General features: G+C 49.8%; 1 protein-coding gene across 1 annotated transcript in view; it reads right to left on the bottom strand.

Annotated features, from left to right (window-relative positions):
- Positions 1–14,833, bottom strand: part of SCARA5 (scavenger receptor class A member 5) — a 107,826-nt gene that overhangs the window by 18,341 nt on the left and 74,652 nt on the right. The window contains exons 5-7 of the mRNA XM_066388555.1: positions 8,895–8,975; positions 6,302–6,400; positions 4,537–4,593 (exon numbers count right to left, since the gene is read on the bottom strand). Coding sequence (XP_066244652.1) covers positions 4,537–4,593; positions 6,302–6,400; positions 8,895–8,975 — 237 coding nt within the window. The remainder of the gene's footprint in view (positions 1–4,536; positions 4,594–6,301; positions 6,401–8,894; positions 8,976–14,833) is intronic.

Below are 14,833 nucleotides of genomic sequence, written 5' to 3'. Positions count from 1 at the left end.
CCCCATCTGCTCCGCCTGGGGGAAGTTTGCTCTGGCCTATCTCAGAGCCTCAGGGCAAGCAAGGCAGCCAAGGCTTGGTGAAGTGAGGAGCAAACAGAAGACGGGGAAGGGTCCCTCAAAAGGAACTAAGAATTGCTGAGGAGAGGACCCCATGCCATCAAAGGCCAGGAGAATAAAAGGTAACTTGAGATGGTAGCAGAAGGACTCCAGGCCAGACAGACCCACTCTGTGCCCAGGCTCCATACCTTAGGAGCTCCGGTGACTTCTGGCAGCTTCCTCACCCTCTTTCCTCAGCCCTCCTCTCTCTCACATGTACCTGACCATGCTCCCTGAACATTCCTGTGAGAAGGAAGTGACGTAATATTCACAGAAGCTGGACTCCCCATCCTACCAGGTCCAGGTTTGTCGGTAGTATCATGTTGTTGTTGGGGTATTCAGGTTGTTGGAGGAAAAGAGGATGTCTGTGCACTGAGTGAAGAAAGAAATAGAATCGTATATAAAAGGTCAGTAGCTCCATCTCTCCTGGCCTGAAAAAGGATGCTAACTTCCAGGGCTACATCATCCTAAACACATTGCTGGCATCACTGCTTGCAGCCAGCGGCAGGACAGGAAGAATTCATGGATTCCAACAGATTCTCCTTGCCTCCCTTATTCTAGAACAGCAATAGAAACATCTCAGCAGCTGGGGGGGGGGGGGGGAGATCTGTCTAGAAGCCACCAACCTGACAATTTATTTTGAGCTTACACTGCACACTGGGATGCCCCCTGCCCACCCTCAAACTTACTTCCCTAACTATTAAAAAAATATACAAGATGTTGGACATTTTTCAAGTTTTCTGAGATGCCATTGATAACTCTCAAAATGCATTGGCTTAGAATTAACCCCTGGGTCGTTCTGTATATATTTTTTATGTGAAACCAAATTGAGGGAAAAAATTTAAACAATCCAAACTTATATTCTGCTTTAAATTCATGCTGTGGGGCTAAAACAGAACTGGATCCTTAACCTACCCCCAAGCTACAAAATACTATTTATTTTTCTTGCAAATGGACCATATATGAGGGTAAAACAAATGTCTTTCTGTCCTGAGATGTGTATATGTAACTATTTTTTTCCTGGCCAAACTCCCAAAAGCCGAACATCTAACAGAATGACTAATAACACCCTTTCCTGAAAAAACAAACAAACAACCCCCCCCCCCCCCCAACAACACTTTACCTCTCATCTAGCAGAAATCAGGAAATCTGGACTCTAGACCCAATTTGGCCATGACCTAGCCTGGGGGCTGTGGCCGGTCTCGGCTCCCTGTTCTTGCTCCTCTTCAGGGAACAGTGCGGTGGGCTTGGGAGTGGGAGAGGAGACGATCTGAAACCCCACCCACCTCTAAAATCCTATGACTCCACATTAAAACATGAACAATTGCACGATCTTGTACAAATATACTGTAACATTGACTTAAAACATGTACCGAGAAGTCTTCTCTATAATGCCCTCTTCAAAGGAAACTCCCAGTTTTCAATTGTGACCGGAGGGATGCCAGTCTTGTGTTTTTCATCAGTTCCTTTCAGGTACTAACATCCTTATCTGCTGGACTTTAGGTTTGTGCTGTTCAACGTGATAGGAGTTTGGGAATGTTTCCATGGCCTCAGCATAGCTGGGTTACCAGAGGAGGGTCCCTTCTTTTAGAAGGAGGGTAGAGTTCTGATGCTGAGAACTCCTTCTTCCCACCTAGTAGGTCTTACAGCAGGGCTGCCCTGGCCCAGGGAATGACTAACAACCCCTGAGAAGCAGGCACTCAGTGTGGGTCAGAATTTCTGGACTTTTCTGAAAGATGATCCTTGGCTTCCTCCTCAAAACCTCAGTCCCAGGGATCTAGTTAATGCCTCTGGGACTGGAGTTCCTTGGAAACCTAACCAAGAGTCTCAACACAGCATGGATTTTATGTAGTGAGAGGCAGCCCAGGGGGTGGAGGCTGTGGGAAGGCACAGATCTGGGCTCTGAATTGTTGCAATGACCCCCTTCAGCCTAAGAGCCTCAAATCCGTGTGTCCAGGTGAGGGAATCACTGCAGGTTTTAAGGAGCCCAATCCTCCTCTTCCAGACCCGGGCCCTATGCTCTCATCCCAGAATCAGAGGCGTCAGAGATCTAGGTTCTTGGTTCTGCCTCTGTCCTTGCCTTGGGAGAGCCAGCTCTGCCCTCGGGGCCTCTGAAAACAGGGAGATGGAGGAATGGCCTTCAGGTTTGCTGTTCTACAATTCTTGTAGGCCTCCTCTAGTCCTCCGCCTGCTGTGGAAAGCCTCCCGTTGATGGAACTGAACCACCTCACTTCCCGGGTCCATCACTGATCGTGACATTTTGGGGTCTCGTTCAGGGAACAGGAAGGAGAGGCTTAGAGCTTTGTGCAAGGGCTGTTGTCTGACCTCTGGCTCCAGTGAGGGTGTAGCCTCCTCAGGGCAGGAAAGAATGCCAGCAGTCCCTGAGGAGGGGCTGTCCAGAGCTGACGTCAGCCTCTCGGTGTAGTCAGTAGGCTCCAGGGCCAAGTGGATTAAACGCCCTTTCCCCATGCTCCCCACCCATGCCTGGGGGAGCCTCACTCCATGGTGGCCCAGTTCCCACCTCTGTACTGTGTCCCTAGCCCCAGAGCCCCAGTCCAAGTGCAGAACCCAGCCAGCTGGGCCCCCAGAGGTGTATTACTCAGTGACGACGACAGCGCCCTTGGGATTAGTGGTGACGGAAGACCACCAGCTCTCCCCAGTCCTCCCTAGCGCAGACCTCCCTCTCCCCTCAAGCTGGCTGAGGAATAGCTGCCACAGAGTTCCTGACAAGCACCCCTCTGGTACACGGGCAGCGTTTCTCATCTCCCTCTAAAGGTCATCTTTTTACAGTTCCACCCTTCCTGCCACCCCATCAGCAGCTGTTTATCTCTCACAGCTAAATGCCATGCTCCTTCTTAGCGGTCTCGGCCTCATTCCATCAGAGCACAGTCAACAAAGAGCGCGGGAGAAGGCAGCCACCCAAAGACAAAGTATGGTGCGCAGCCCCATTCACAAATGTGACTCAGATATGTCACAGATGTCCTAGATCATATCCAGACTCCCTTCCTTTGCATTCAAAACTTTCTCTTTGGCTCCTGCAGGGTCCAACAGATCTCATCCAGCCGGGACACTCCTAGTTTAGCCTTTGGCTGCCCTTAAAAAGGACTCAGCACATACATTGCTGTGTGGATTACAGCATCGAAGGTGAGGTGGGTGTGTGGAGTCCAGAGTAAGTGTGGGCAATACAGGTATGTCCTCAGGTACGTCCATCACTTTAGTGACAAAGTGCAGTCACAACCATTTTTCCTGTTTGATCCTTAAACACTGCCCAGAAAAGGAAAAGGCTGAGGAAGTAGGAGACAAGTTAAAGTTTCAAGACAGCTTGAGGAAGGGCACAATTAAAGCAGGAGGACTTCTTTTGGTCATTCACAACTGGGATGAAGGAACCTACTGAAAGCAAAGATAGGCCTTAGGGAAACTAAGTGTGCATCTGCGGGGGCGTCTGTCCCCCAGTGTCTAGAGCAGACCTTGGAGGCAGGCGCTCTTTCCCAGCCCAGCCTCCCTGGAGAGTCAAGACCGGAGGACAGAGGCCCTGGAAGAGGATAATCTGTTTATGCCTCACATTGGGTAGCAGCATTCAGAGCCCAACAAATATTAGATGTCAGTATATTTTTGCTACTTGGCTAGGAGACACTATGCACTGAGACTTGGCTAGGAGATTCACTCTTCTCTGGCAATCTCTCCAAGGTTCTACATGCAGCCCTTTGGAGGGGGGTAACCCCAAGAAAAGAGTGTTAACTAGATAAGCTGGCTTGTCTTGTAAACATTTTAGGATGGGCCCCTGTCAGAAAGATGCCCTTTCCTAGACTTGGTGGTCTGCCAGATACTAAGAGCCCTCGCATCTCTGCTCAGTTAGTGCAAATTAGGAAAACAAAAGGGATTCTGCTTTGCCTCCCTGCCATTCCCCATGTAAATACCCAGGGAACTCGTACATTTTTAATGAGATCAGAAATTGAATTTTAGCAAGCGTCTTTGATGATTTTAGCTAGTATGTCTGAGTCGGTGTGTTACATAAAGTAACAATGATGAAAACTTACTGAGTCCTAACCACATGTCCAGGCACTGTACTAAGCACTTTATGTGGATTAACTCATTTAATGCTCACAATGAACCTGTGAGGTAAGAACTCTTTTATTCCCATTCTATAGATGAGAAAACTGAGGCACAGAGATTACATAGCTAGCTAGTAAGGCAGCCAGGAAGGAGCCTAGGCATTCTGCCTCTGGACCCTTCCACACATCAGTAGGCTGAAACCACATCAGGAAATATGGAATGCACCTAGCTCTTTCTGGAGCCCTGAAGCGGGTAGGGGGCTCCTTTGACACTGAAGCCCTGGCCTATGAATCTAGGCTCTGGACTCCAAAACTTGTGGGCCTTCCTGGGTGACAGCTACACTCATGCTCACACAGAATCCAGTGACCCCCAACAAAATGTGCTTACTGGCGTCCCCCGCTCTGTCTCCTTTCTCTCCTTTCTCTCCTTTCGGGCCTCGGTCACCTGAAACAGAGGAGGCAAACTGGCATTAAAAATGGAAATAAATCCTAATGGTAAGCAATATATTATCTGCAGACTTATTAACCCAAGACCAGGGGGAACCTCAGGCAGGAGCCAGCAGCACTGGAGGGCAAGGTGGGAGAGACCTGCCTGCTCTGGTGGCCTCTGCAAGCGGGAGGCCCCCGTCCGAGAAGCCTCATTTCCTCCTCAGTAAAGGCTCAAAAATCAGCACAACACATACTACAAAGATATGTGGTGTTTAGCAGAAAGATCACAAAATGAAGAGATTCCTATCAAACAGTCAAGGTTTTAGAAATCTGCATCCAAGTTTGCTCTAATGAGCATCAGAAGAGGAAAGGAGGGAGAGTCTTCAGAGAGATACAGGGGTTCTGTGTCAGGGAGGTTTACCAGTGGGGGAGGCTATAAAACATCAGAGAAAGTTCCTGGGGAATTGTAGAATTTCCTTCCCAGGATATGGTCCAAAGAAGACAATTCTTTTCCCAGCTAGCATCTCACTGCAAAGAAGTAGCAGGTCCTGACACCATTCAAGCAAGTGTTAAAATGATCAGGCAGATCTATTCTGAGTATCTTCAGAAAGCTATCTACAGATCAAAAGCCCATGGCATGGTGTCCGATGCACAAAAAGCAAGCTAGCAAGTTCCAGGGGAGGATACCACGTGTGATCCAAGTTTTTAAAAAAGGCAACCATATAAGTAAATATGAATGTGGTTAGAAAAAGGTCTGGCGGAAAATACTCCAAACTGTTTATAGTAGTTATTCTAAAGAGTAAGAGCTTAAGGGACCGACAAGGAGGGGGCTCATTCTTGACTTTATACTCTCTATACTTCTGTATTGTTAAATTTTTTCAACAAGCATGTTCTGCTTTTATACTCTGTTTCAAAATCAATTTTTAAAAATGTGGATCATAAAAAGAAGGAAAACCTCAGCCTGTTTAAACACCAACCAGAAAGTGGAATATAAATTCCCAGTGCTGCAAGATTAAGAGGCCATCCTAGACATGGGGTGGGGATGACTAACAGAACATTTTTCTTAGATTTCATCTTAACAAGTGAGAAGGCTAAGCCTGCAGAAAAAGCACCATGTTTCCTCGTCTTCTTTCGCAACGATGCTAGGAGGTCTGGATACTCTTGACATAAACGCAGAAAAACAGGGACTGACTATAAAGTGAGCTCCCCTAAAAACGAACAAGGTGACTATCCGTAGGAAAGGGAAAAAATCAGAAGGCACACTGTTGGCAGTGTAAAGGTGAGGACTGATTCAAGTCTGATGTATTTGAGGATTACAAAGACCACGAGGGACTGTGAGGAATGGGGCAGTATCGGAGAGGAGGAGGCAGCGCTGGTCTGCAGCCTCTGCCTTTCTCCAGGGAGCCCCCTCTCCTGGCTGGGCTTCCTCTGAGCTGCACCAATCGTAATGCTGGTTTTCACCAGGACTTCAGAGTTCACAAAGTGTTTCACACATATACATCCCATTTAATCCTCAGGACAGCTCTGTGAAATATGGCATCATAAGGATTTCTAGTTTGGGGATGAAGAAACTGATGTCTAACAATGAGATTTAGTGACTTGCTCAAGGTCACTCAGCTGGTTAGTGACAGAGCCAGAATTCAGAGCCGGTCTCCCCACTCCGAGGCCCATGCTGGTGCCCAGGGGCTAGCCATGAGCGAGGGCACGCTGAGGTCTGCTATTACCTTTGAACCCGCGCATGCCCATTGCTCCTGTGGCTCCCGGCCTCCCATCGTCACCCTTGGGGCCAGGCAGTCCTGGAGTTCCTCTCTCCCCTGGTAGACCTAGGGAGACAAGAGACAAGTTGGGCTCTTAGAGGTCATCGTCTGGCTCAGCAGTTGACTTCAACTATTATTCCTCCTGTTGCTTCTACTTCTACTTCCTGACTCCTCTCAGGTAACTTACAGATGCTGCAAAGACGGTGTCCGAAGGGTCAGCATAAACCTGTCCCATCAACACCTTTGATCCAGCTAGGCTGATGGTCCCCCCCGAAAAGTCCAGTTCCACCGTGAGTGAATGGGGTGGTGCCAGCCCCACTTGGGAGATGCACCTTTACCTTCAGCTGTGCTGGAGATTTCGATTTGGCAAACTTTTTAATTTTTTGGAGCATTTTGTACATGCCAGGCACTGTTCTAGATGCTTTGTATAAAGTATCTTATTTAATCCTCACAATAAACGAAGGTATTATTTCACCTGTGTCACAAATAAGGAAACTGAGGCCCAGAGAGATTAAGTAGCCTGCCCAGGGTCACACAGCAGAGTGTTGGAGGCAGGATCTGAGCCCTGGTCTTTCTGAACTAAAAGCTTGAGGTTGGTTGGCTTCATCTCACACTGATGAAAAGGGTTTCCTGGTACGTGGGGTGGAAGGAAGATGAGATAGCTCTCCATCATATTTAAGAAAAAAGAAAAGGTCCCTTCCTTGTGGTAAACACAGGGAAGTACAGAGATGGGGACCTCGGCTGAGGAGGAGGGAGAAAGTCAGCGAGGTCAGTAACTGGGGTGGATGGCCTGCTCCCAGATCAGCCCTGGGGTTCCTGCAGGAGGGCTCACAGTCACCACGCCTGCATGTCGCCTGCATGTCACCACGGAGAGCCAGAATCAACCAATGCCTTCACCCAGTGATCGTCCAGGGTGCCTAGGGGCCCGGCCTAAGCCCACAGTTATCTCTGTGAAGTAGAGCAGCCTTAATTAACTGGTTAATTGTTCTCTGCTTGGTTTTCTCTGGGCTTTTTCTCTGACACAAAAAACCTGTCTCTCACTAATTATTCCTCCAGAGTTAATGTCAAATGGCAGGAAGAGGACAGGTGGCCCCAAGAGAGTGGCAGGGTCTCAGAAAAGGGCTTAATTTCTTTTTTTTTTCCTTCCTAACACAATGTTTTTAGAGTCCAACAGCCCTGATGCCACAGAATTGTGAGTCTGGGGTAGGATGTGCCCAGGGCTCCCCATCCTATAGTTTACTAACACAGGAAGAGGGGTTCCATGGCACCCCAATGTTGAGTTTAGGGAGTCCCTCTGAGAGGGGGAGGCAGGGAGCGGAGGCCAGCCCAGGGGCTCTCCCTCTGTCAGCCTCCGCCTCCTCTCCTGCAGGCAACTCCGCAGACATTTAGAAAGGAGACGGTTTGGAGATGTGAGTCTTGATATCAATCAGCCCAGTGGTCCCCAACCTTTTTTGGGCCACGGACCAGTTTAATGTCAGAAAATATTTTCACGGACCGGCCTTTAGGGTGGGACGGATAAATGTATCACGTGACCGAGACAAGCGTCAAGAGTGAGTCTTAGACGGATGTAACAGAGGGAATCTGGTCATTTTTAAAAAAATAAAACATCGTTCAGACTTAAATATAAATAAAATGGAAATAATGTAAGTTATTTATTTATTCTTTCTCTGCAGGCCGGTACCAAATGGCCCATGAACCGGTCCCAGTCTGTGGCCCGGGGGTTGGGGACCACTGAATTAGCTGACACCTTTTCCCTGCTAAACTTCTCCTTTTCTTACACTATTCAGAAGACCTTACAGCCTCCTAGAAAAGGCTCAGGCATGGACAGTCTGGGATGCAAAGTTTGCTCAAGTAACAGAACAGGAATTTACGAGACAATGAGACTAAGAAGAACATAACGCATTTCATTCAACGCTGTACTGTTGTAACATTAATGAGATGAACTCGTGTATACCAATCAGCCTGTGGTAAAACTGATCTCATTGCACATTGTTTCACTTGAAACCACAGAACCAATCGATGACGTTAAGTGAGGACTTACTGTACCCAGAAGGCCCAAAAGTACCCTCCCTTCCGGCCACTGGATCTTCAGGGCTGTCACTAGTGCGTGTAGCAGGACAGAGGGGGAGGGGAGGGACAGATGTTTAGGGACCTGCGCAGGTTCAGCAGGAGGTGGGGGCATTGAGTGCCTGTGGGGGTCACAGCACAATTTTTGGGTTCGTCTGGATCGCAAAACACCCTCAATTCCTTTGAATGCCTTGGTCACATGTACCCTGACTCCTGGGTTAGAAAGTGTCTTCCAGGAGCTGTGAGACTTTCATGTGCCTTTTCTCTTCAAATCCTGGCATTTTCTGTGAAAAAGTATTTGCTCCATCCGACTGTTTGTTACACCAATAACCTATCAGTCTTTTAACAGAACAGGGCATTTGAGGCTGAGTTGGCTGAGCACTCCCCAGGGAGCCCATCAACCGATAGCCACCGGGAAGCACAGGGTCAAGAGTGGAGCGGGGCCCCTTCCCTTCCTGGTATGCCCAGGTGCCTCCCGGGGCTTCCCCTTTACCTCGAAGCCCAGGTAATCCAGGGATTCCAGGCTCGCCTTCCTTTCCTTCGTTGCCCTGGTCGCCTTTGGGGCCCGGTGGTCCTAAAAGGGTTACAAACAGCACTAAGATTAGAGGGTGGCTTTCTGGAACAGGTCACCTGCAGAGGAAACAAAAACTGCCTCTTTTTTTTTTTTTTTTTTTTTTTTGTATTTTTCTGAAGCTGGAGACGGGGAGAGACAGTCAGACAGACTCCCGCATGCGCCCGACCGGGATCCACCCGGCCCGCCCACCAGGGGGTGACGCTCTGCCCACCAGGGGGTGATGCTCTGCCCCTCCGGGGCGTCGCTCTGTTGCGACCAGAGCCACTCTAGCACCTGGGGCAGTGGCCAAGGAGCCATCCCCAGTGCCTGGGCCATCTTTGCTCCAATGGAGCCTCGGCTGCGGGAGGGGAAGAGAGAGACAGAGAGGAAGGAGAGGGGTAGGGGTGGAGAAGCAAATGGGCGCTTCTCCTGTGTGCCCTGGCCGGGAATCGAACCTGGGACCTCTGCACGCCAGGCCAACGCTCTACCACTGAGCCAACCGGCCAGGGCAAAAACTGCCTCTTAAAGAGAGGAAGGATCAGCATGACGCCTTAGAAGCCCCCAGGTTCTGTGTTGCTCAGTCTTGTGGGTATGGGTGGAAGAATCAGGGAAAGCTTCCTGGAAGAAGTAATATCCAAAGTGGAATTTCAAAGCAGAACACAAAGTAACTAAGTAAAGGGAAGACAGGGAGTGTGTGATAAACTAAATGTCTGTGCCCCGCAAATGCATGTTGAAGCCCTGACCCTCAGTGTAATGGTATTAGGAGACAGGACCTTTGGGAAGTGATTAGGGTTAGTCAGGAGGGTGAAGCCCTCAAGATTGGATTAGTGCCCTTGTGAGGAGACACCCAAGAGGGTCCCCTCACTCCTTCCTTCCCTCTCGCTGGCGAGCGTGCTTTCTCTGCCATACGAGAATATAGCAAGAAGACATTCATCTGCAAGCTCTCATCGGAACCCATCCGTGCCAGCACCCTGATCTCCGACTTCCAGCCTCCAGAGCTGTGAGAAAGAAATGTCTGCTATTTAAGCCACTCAGAATATGTTTCATTGTTAGAGCAGCCCAGGCAAACTAAGTCAGAATGAAAGGGGGTAGATCCAGGCAGAGGGGACAGTCCCATAAGAGATATATGAGCGACAGTGGGATAGGATAAGAAGGCTGAGGAAGCAGAGGGTCCTGGAGGCCTAGCCTAAATGCCAGAATTGGAGCTGAGGGAACCAGACCCTACAGGAGGGGCCCGAGAGAAGAGCGTGATCAGATCTGCACAAGGAAGACTGCTCAGGCTGCAGTGCTGGAAAATGGGTCAGAACAGGAGGGAAAACAGGGGCGGGGAGGACAGGGAGGAGGCTGTACCCCAGGTGAGACGTAGTGGCGACCTGAGTTAGGGGAGTGGCGGTCAGGAGGGATGTGAGCGGCCGGGTGGAAATAGAAGAGACAGATCTTGGCTAAACATAGGTGAAGGCAGGGGAGGCAGCCAGGATTGTGTTCAGATTTCTGGCTGAAGCACCTAGATGGAAGAAGGGGTTTCTAATTGTTCCTGAGCAGGGCTTCCTTCCAGGGCGATTCTCCAGCGTGGCAGGAATTCTAGCATCTACGATTGGATTCAGTTTTCAAAAGAAAGCTGGGTGTTGAAGTTACTTGTCTGAGGCCACACAGCCAGCCAGTGAGTGAAGGAGCCTTGGTTTCAATTCAGGCCTATCTGGCCCCCTTCCATGCTGTCTTACTCATTGTGCTAGACATCTCGCCTCTCCCAGAACACAACTGAACCTGTCCACCCCATGAAGCCTGCTGACCCAGGCTGGCAAGCCCGGGAGCCCTCCCTGTCCATCTGCTATTGCTACCTGCCTCCCCACACCCAAGGGGCTGCTCATCGCCATCTTCTTGGTCAAACTTTCTCTGATCTGTCATTCCTGCTGAAAGTGGGCATGGCCCATTTGAATGCATGTACTCGGTGTTGATATTTATCTCACACTGCCTTGTCCTGTAGTCAGAGGTGTATATGTCCTCCTCTTCCTAACAAATGGCCAGCTCCCTGAGACAGGACTACATCCTTGACAACCCTGTTCCAGCTGTGAAGATCCAGACTCTAAGCTCCCCCTCCTGCTGCTTTGTGAGAAAAAGAAAGGACCAAATAAAAAGCCCAACCATATTGCACTGGGTTGAAGAGAGTCCTCTCAAAATTCATGTCCACCCAGAACCTCAGAATATGACCTTATTTGGAAATAGGTTCTTTGCAGATGTAATTAGTTAATACTGTATAAGGTCATCCTTGCCTGTCCAGGTGGTGGTGCAGTGGATAGAGCGTCGGACTGGGATGCTGAGGACCCAGGTTCGAGACTCCGAGGTCGCCAGCTTGAGCGCAGGCTCATCTGGTTTGAGCAAAAGCTCACCAGCTTGGACCCAAGGTCACTGGCCCGTCACTCGGTCTGCTGTAGCCCCCCAGTCAAGGCACATATGAGAAATCAATCAAAGAACAACTAAGAAGCCGCAATGAAGAACTGATGTTTCTCATCTCTCTCCCTTCCTGTCTGTCTGTCCCTATCTGTCCCTCTCTCTGATTTTCTCTGTCTCTGACACACACACACAGCCATCCTGGAGTGGAGCGGGCCCTAGCCTAGTGATTGGCATCCTTGTAAGAAGAGGAAGCACAGAAAGACACATGGGGAGAAGGCCATGTGATGACAGAGGCAGATACTAGAGGCAGATACCGGCTTGTGTCTACAAGCCAAGGAACGCCGAGGATTCTGGCAACATCAGAAGTTAGGAAGAGGCCAGGAAGAATCCTCGAGCTTTTGGAGGGAGCATGGCTCTGTGGACCCCTTGATTTCAGAGCTCCGGTCTCCAGAACTGCGAGAGAATGTTTCTGTTGTTTTAAGCTACCAAGTGTGTGGTACTTTGTTACGACTGCCCTAGGAAACCAAAACATGTATACTCACAACATAGCAGGAACATCTTGCACAATAAATATTTGATGATTGAACGAGTATATGAAATCAGAGGGTGTTAATACATACAAAACAACCAGGAGGCCAAGCTCAAGATGTACTGATACATTCCGAAAGTTGGCACTGTCCTCAGACCCCAACCAAAGTAGACAGCTGTTTAATAATTCAATGGCACATGCACAGAGAAAAAGTAATCAACAATTTAAAAATGTACGAGTTACACAAATCATTTAAGGAGGACTGGGTTTTGGAGCCCTCTTCGTCTTTTCTATGAATAAAAACACCTTCACCTGGCCGTATTGATCTCAGTTTTCAGGTGACAGAGTTGAGACACGAAATCTGTTTAGAACACAGCTGAGGTTGTACAGCAAAGGAAACACACAGGAAATCAAATCAGCTTCCCAACTGCCATTCCAGCAACCTCTGGCCAGGGCCAGGCTGAAGAGAGGGAACAAGCAGAGGTGGACTAAGGCTGATTGAGGCCCTGGGCGCAGAAGAAAATATGAGGCCCCTTGCATCAGAAAAAAATCTAAAGTTGGGGTTTTGCGGGGCCCTTCAGGAGTCGGGGCCCGGGGCACATGCCCGGTGTGCCCGCCATTAAATCCCCCTCTGGAAACAAGAGTGGTCCCTAGGTCTTTGCACTCTGTGAGCTGCCACAAGGTGGGTGGACTGCCCTCCCCCTGCCCCCAGTACACCCTACTCCTTTCCACTTTCCTCTGCCTCCTCACACCCCTCCCAATGTGAAACCCAGAGCGCCAGAAATAGAGTAGGTCAAGGATGCAATGGACCAGACACTCCAATTTGTTCTCTTTGCTCTGGTGTGTGTGACTCAACGTACCAATCCTCCCTAGACTAATTCTCACAAAGAAAGGATGCTTTCCAGCAGAATGACCCTGGTGGCAGGGGGCATCAGGGTGGCAGAGATCATTCAGAAGGTAGCAGTTGATTATGGATACAGAGCACCTTGAGTTCCAGGCCCTGGTCCTAGAAAATCTAAATAAACATCCCTTTCTCAGGAATTTGTAGTGAGGAGTAAGTGGATTAAATGACATAACGGACATAAAGGGCCTTGGTAACCTTGGAGTGGCAAGGCCATCCTTGGCAGTCGGTGCCCTGCTTCTCATAACGCTTCACCAGAATGATTCTAAGGTGACTGTGTGTGAGGATGCCACCCTGCTCCTGAAATCACCCTGCCAAGGTTGGCTGGGTCATTCAGAGACTGACAGGTCTGAAAAACATCCTTCGTGTGGACATAGTTTTTAAAACACAAATAACTGGTTAGTGAGGGTCTGTATTAGAGATTAACTGAGAAGAAGGGGTGGATAGCAAAAGTGGGTGCTGATTTCCCAACTGTAGTCACCCCCTTAAGGTGGTACGAGGCCAGCAGGCTCAGAGGAGCCTTCGGTGTGGCCAGTCTGAGTCTCATGGGCTCAGGGCTGCTCAGTGCGCTGAGGATCGAGCGCTTCTCCAAGTCATTGCTGTCCATGCACGATGCACTCCTGGGATCTGAATTTGATCCTTTTCTCAGGAACCCAGGCTAAAAATCTTGAGCTTGCTTTGCCGGTCCTCCCTTTGCTCTGCCTTCCCAGGCTGTTACTCTTCAAGGCTTCTCACTGAGGAAGTTCCCGGTCCTGTCTCTCTCTACCTCCTTCTTCAGTGGCACCAAACTCATTGGGGTCCTTACGGCCTCGCTCCCAGCCTTTTTGGAAACCTTCTCATCTCCAGTTTCTCTCTCCAAACCATCATATTCATTCTGTTAATCTCCTCAGAATCCAATGAACTCAGTACCCTTGGGGGCCCCTCACGGGACAATGTGCCATTGTTGCCAGGGGCCTGTCGGAGACCCCTGTAGGTCATTCTCAACAGATTCGTTCTTCTGCAAACTTACAGACTGATGCTTCTGGACACAAACTTTCTTCCACCTCAGCAAAAACATTCTCCTCCTGGTGTCCCCAAATCCTTTCCTTTCTAAGAGTCCTGCCCCTCTTAGCTTTGGAGCTCATCTTCACACACATCTTTCTGATCTTTTAGGGCCCCAGAGCATGGACCCCACATTTCAGAGCTGGAAAGAGCCTCAGACATTACTGTGCACAAACTCCCTGCAGGGGGCACCCTTGAGCCTGGTCAGGTCACTGTGCCCATCACCAGGCACAGCCACTCACCTTGAACTGTGGTCCTCAAAGAGGACAGCCCTCTCTGTAGGGCTAGAGCTCCCCTCTCTGTGGCTCTGGGGCCCTCTCCCTCACACAGCACCTGGCACACAGTAGGGACTCAATTCCTGGTCAGCCATAGAAGCCTGTATAGTCAGTAGTCCCAGAAATAACCAGATCAGCTTAACTTCTCACCTTTGGACACTGTCACTTTCTCATCTTTTCTACCACTGGAGCGGGCCAGAGCATGAAGTGGCCTGGAATATGTAGGAGCAGGGTCTATTTCTCCTCAGTTATGAAAGCAGACCCAGAGTGCCCCCCCACAGGGCTTCTGGCACGAGTTGCCAACTTCTCTTTCCTGCCCTCCCAGAGGAGGCATGGGGCGTTGGAGGCCTGTGCTGTGGTCCCCTCTCAGAGCATGTCCACCAGTCTAGCCCACTCCCCCATGCTGCCTGCCCCCAGGACTGCTCTGCCCTCTCCTGCCCGCTGCCTGTGAGCCACCCCAGCTGGAGCATTTTCAGAGCAAAACAAAGACTATGTGACCAGTGTTTGGGAGAAACACCAGGATTCTTCTGGGAACCAGCCCACAGGGTGGGAGAAGTGATTTGTTCTCCCTTCCCGGATCCTGGAACTAGCGATGGGGTGGGGGACTCGCGTGTGCCGGAATCTGGACAGAGACCTGCCAAGAACAAGTTCTCGTGACAGCTGATAGAGTGGGCCTGACGCCAGCACAACAGGGACCAAAATCATAATGTAAACACCACCCCCGGAACCTTGCTAATTCCAG

The sequence above is a fragment of the Saccopteryx leptura genome, chromosome 1, assembly GCF_036850995.1.
Source record: "Saccopteryx leptura isolate mSacLep1 chromosome 1, mSacLep1_pri_phased_curated, whole genome shotgun sequence".
Lineage (NCBI taxonomy): Eukaryota > Metazoa > Chordata > Mammalia > Chiroptera > Emballonuridae > Saccopteryx > Saccopteryx leptura.
This window is presented reverse-complemented; position numbering and strand designations above follow the sequence as displayed.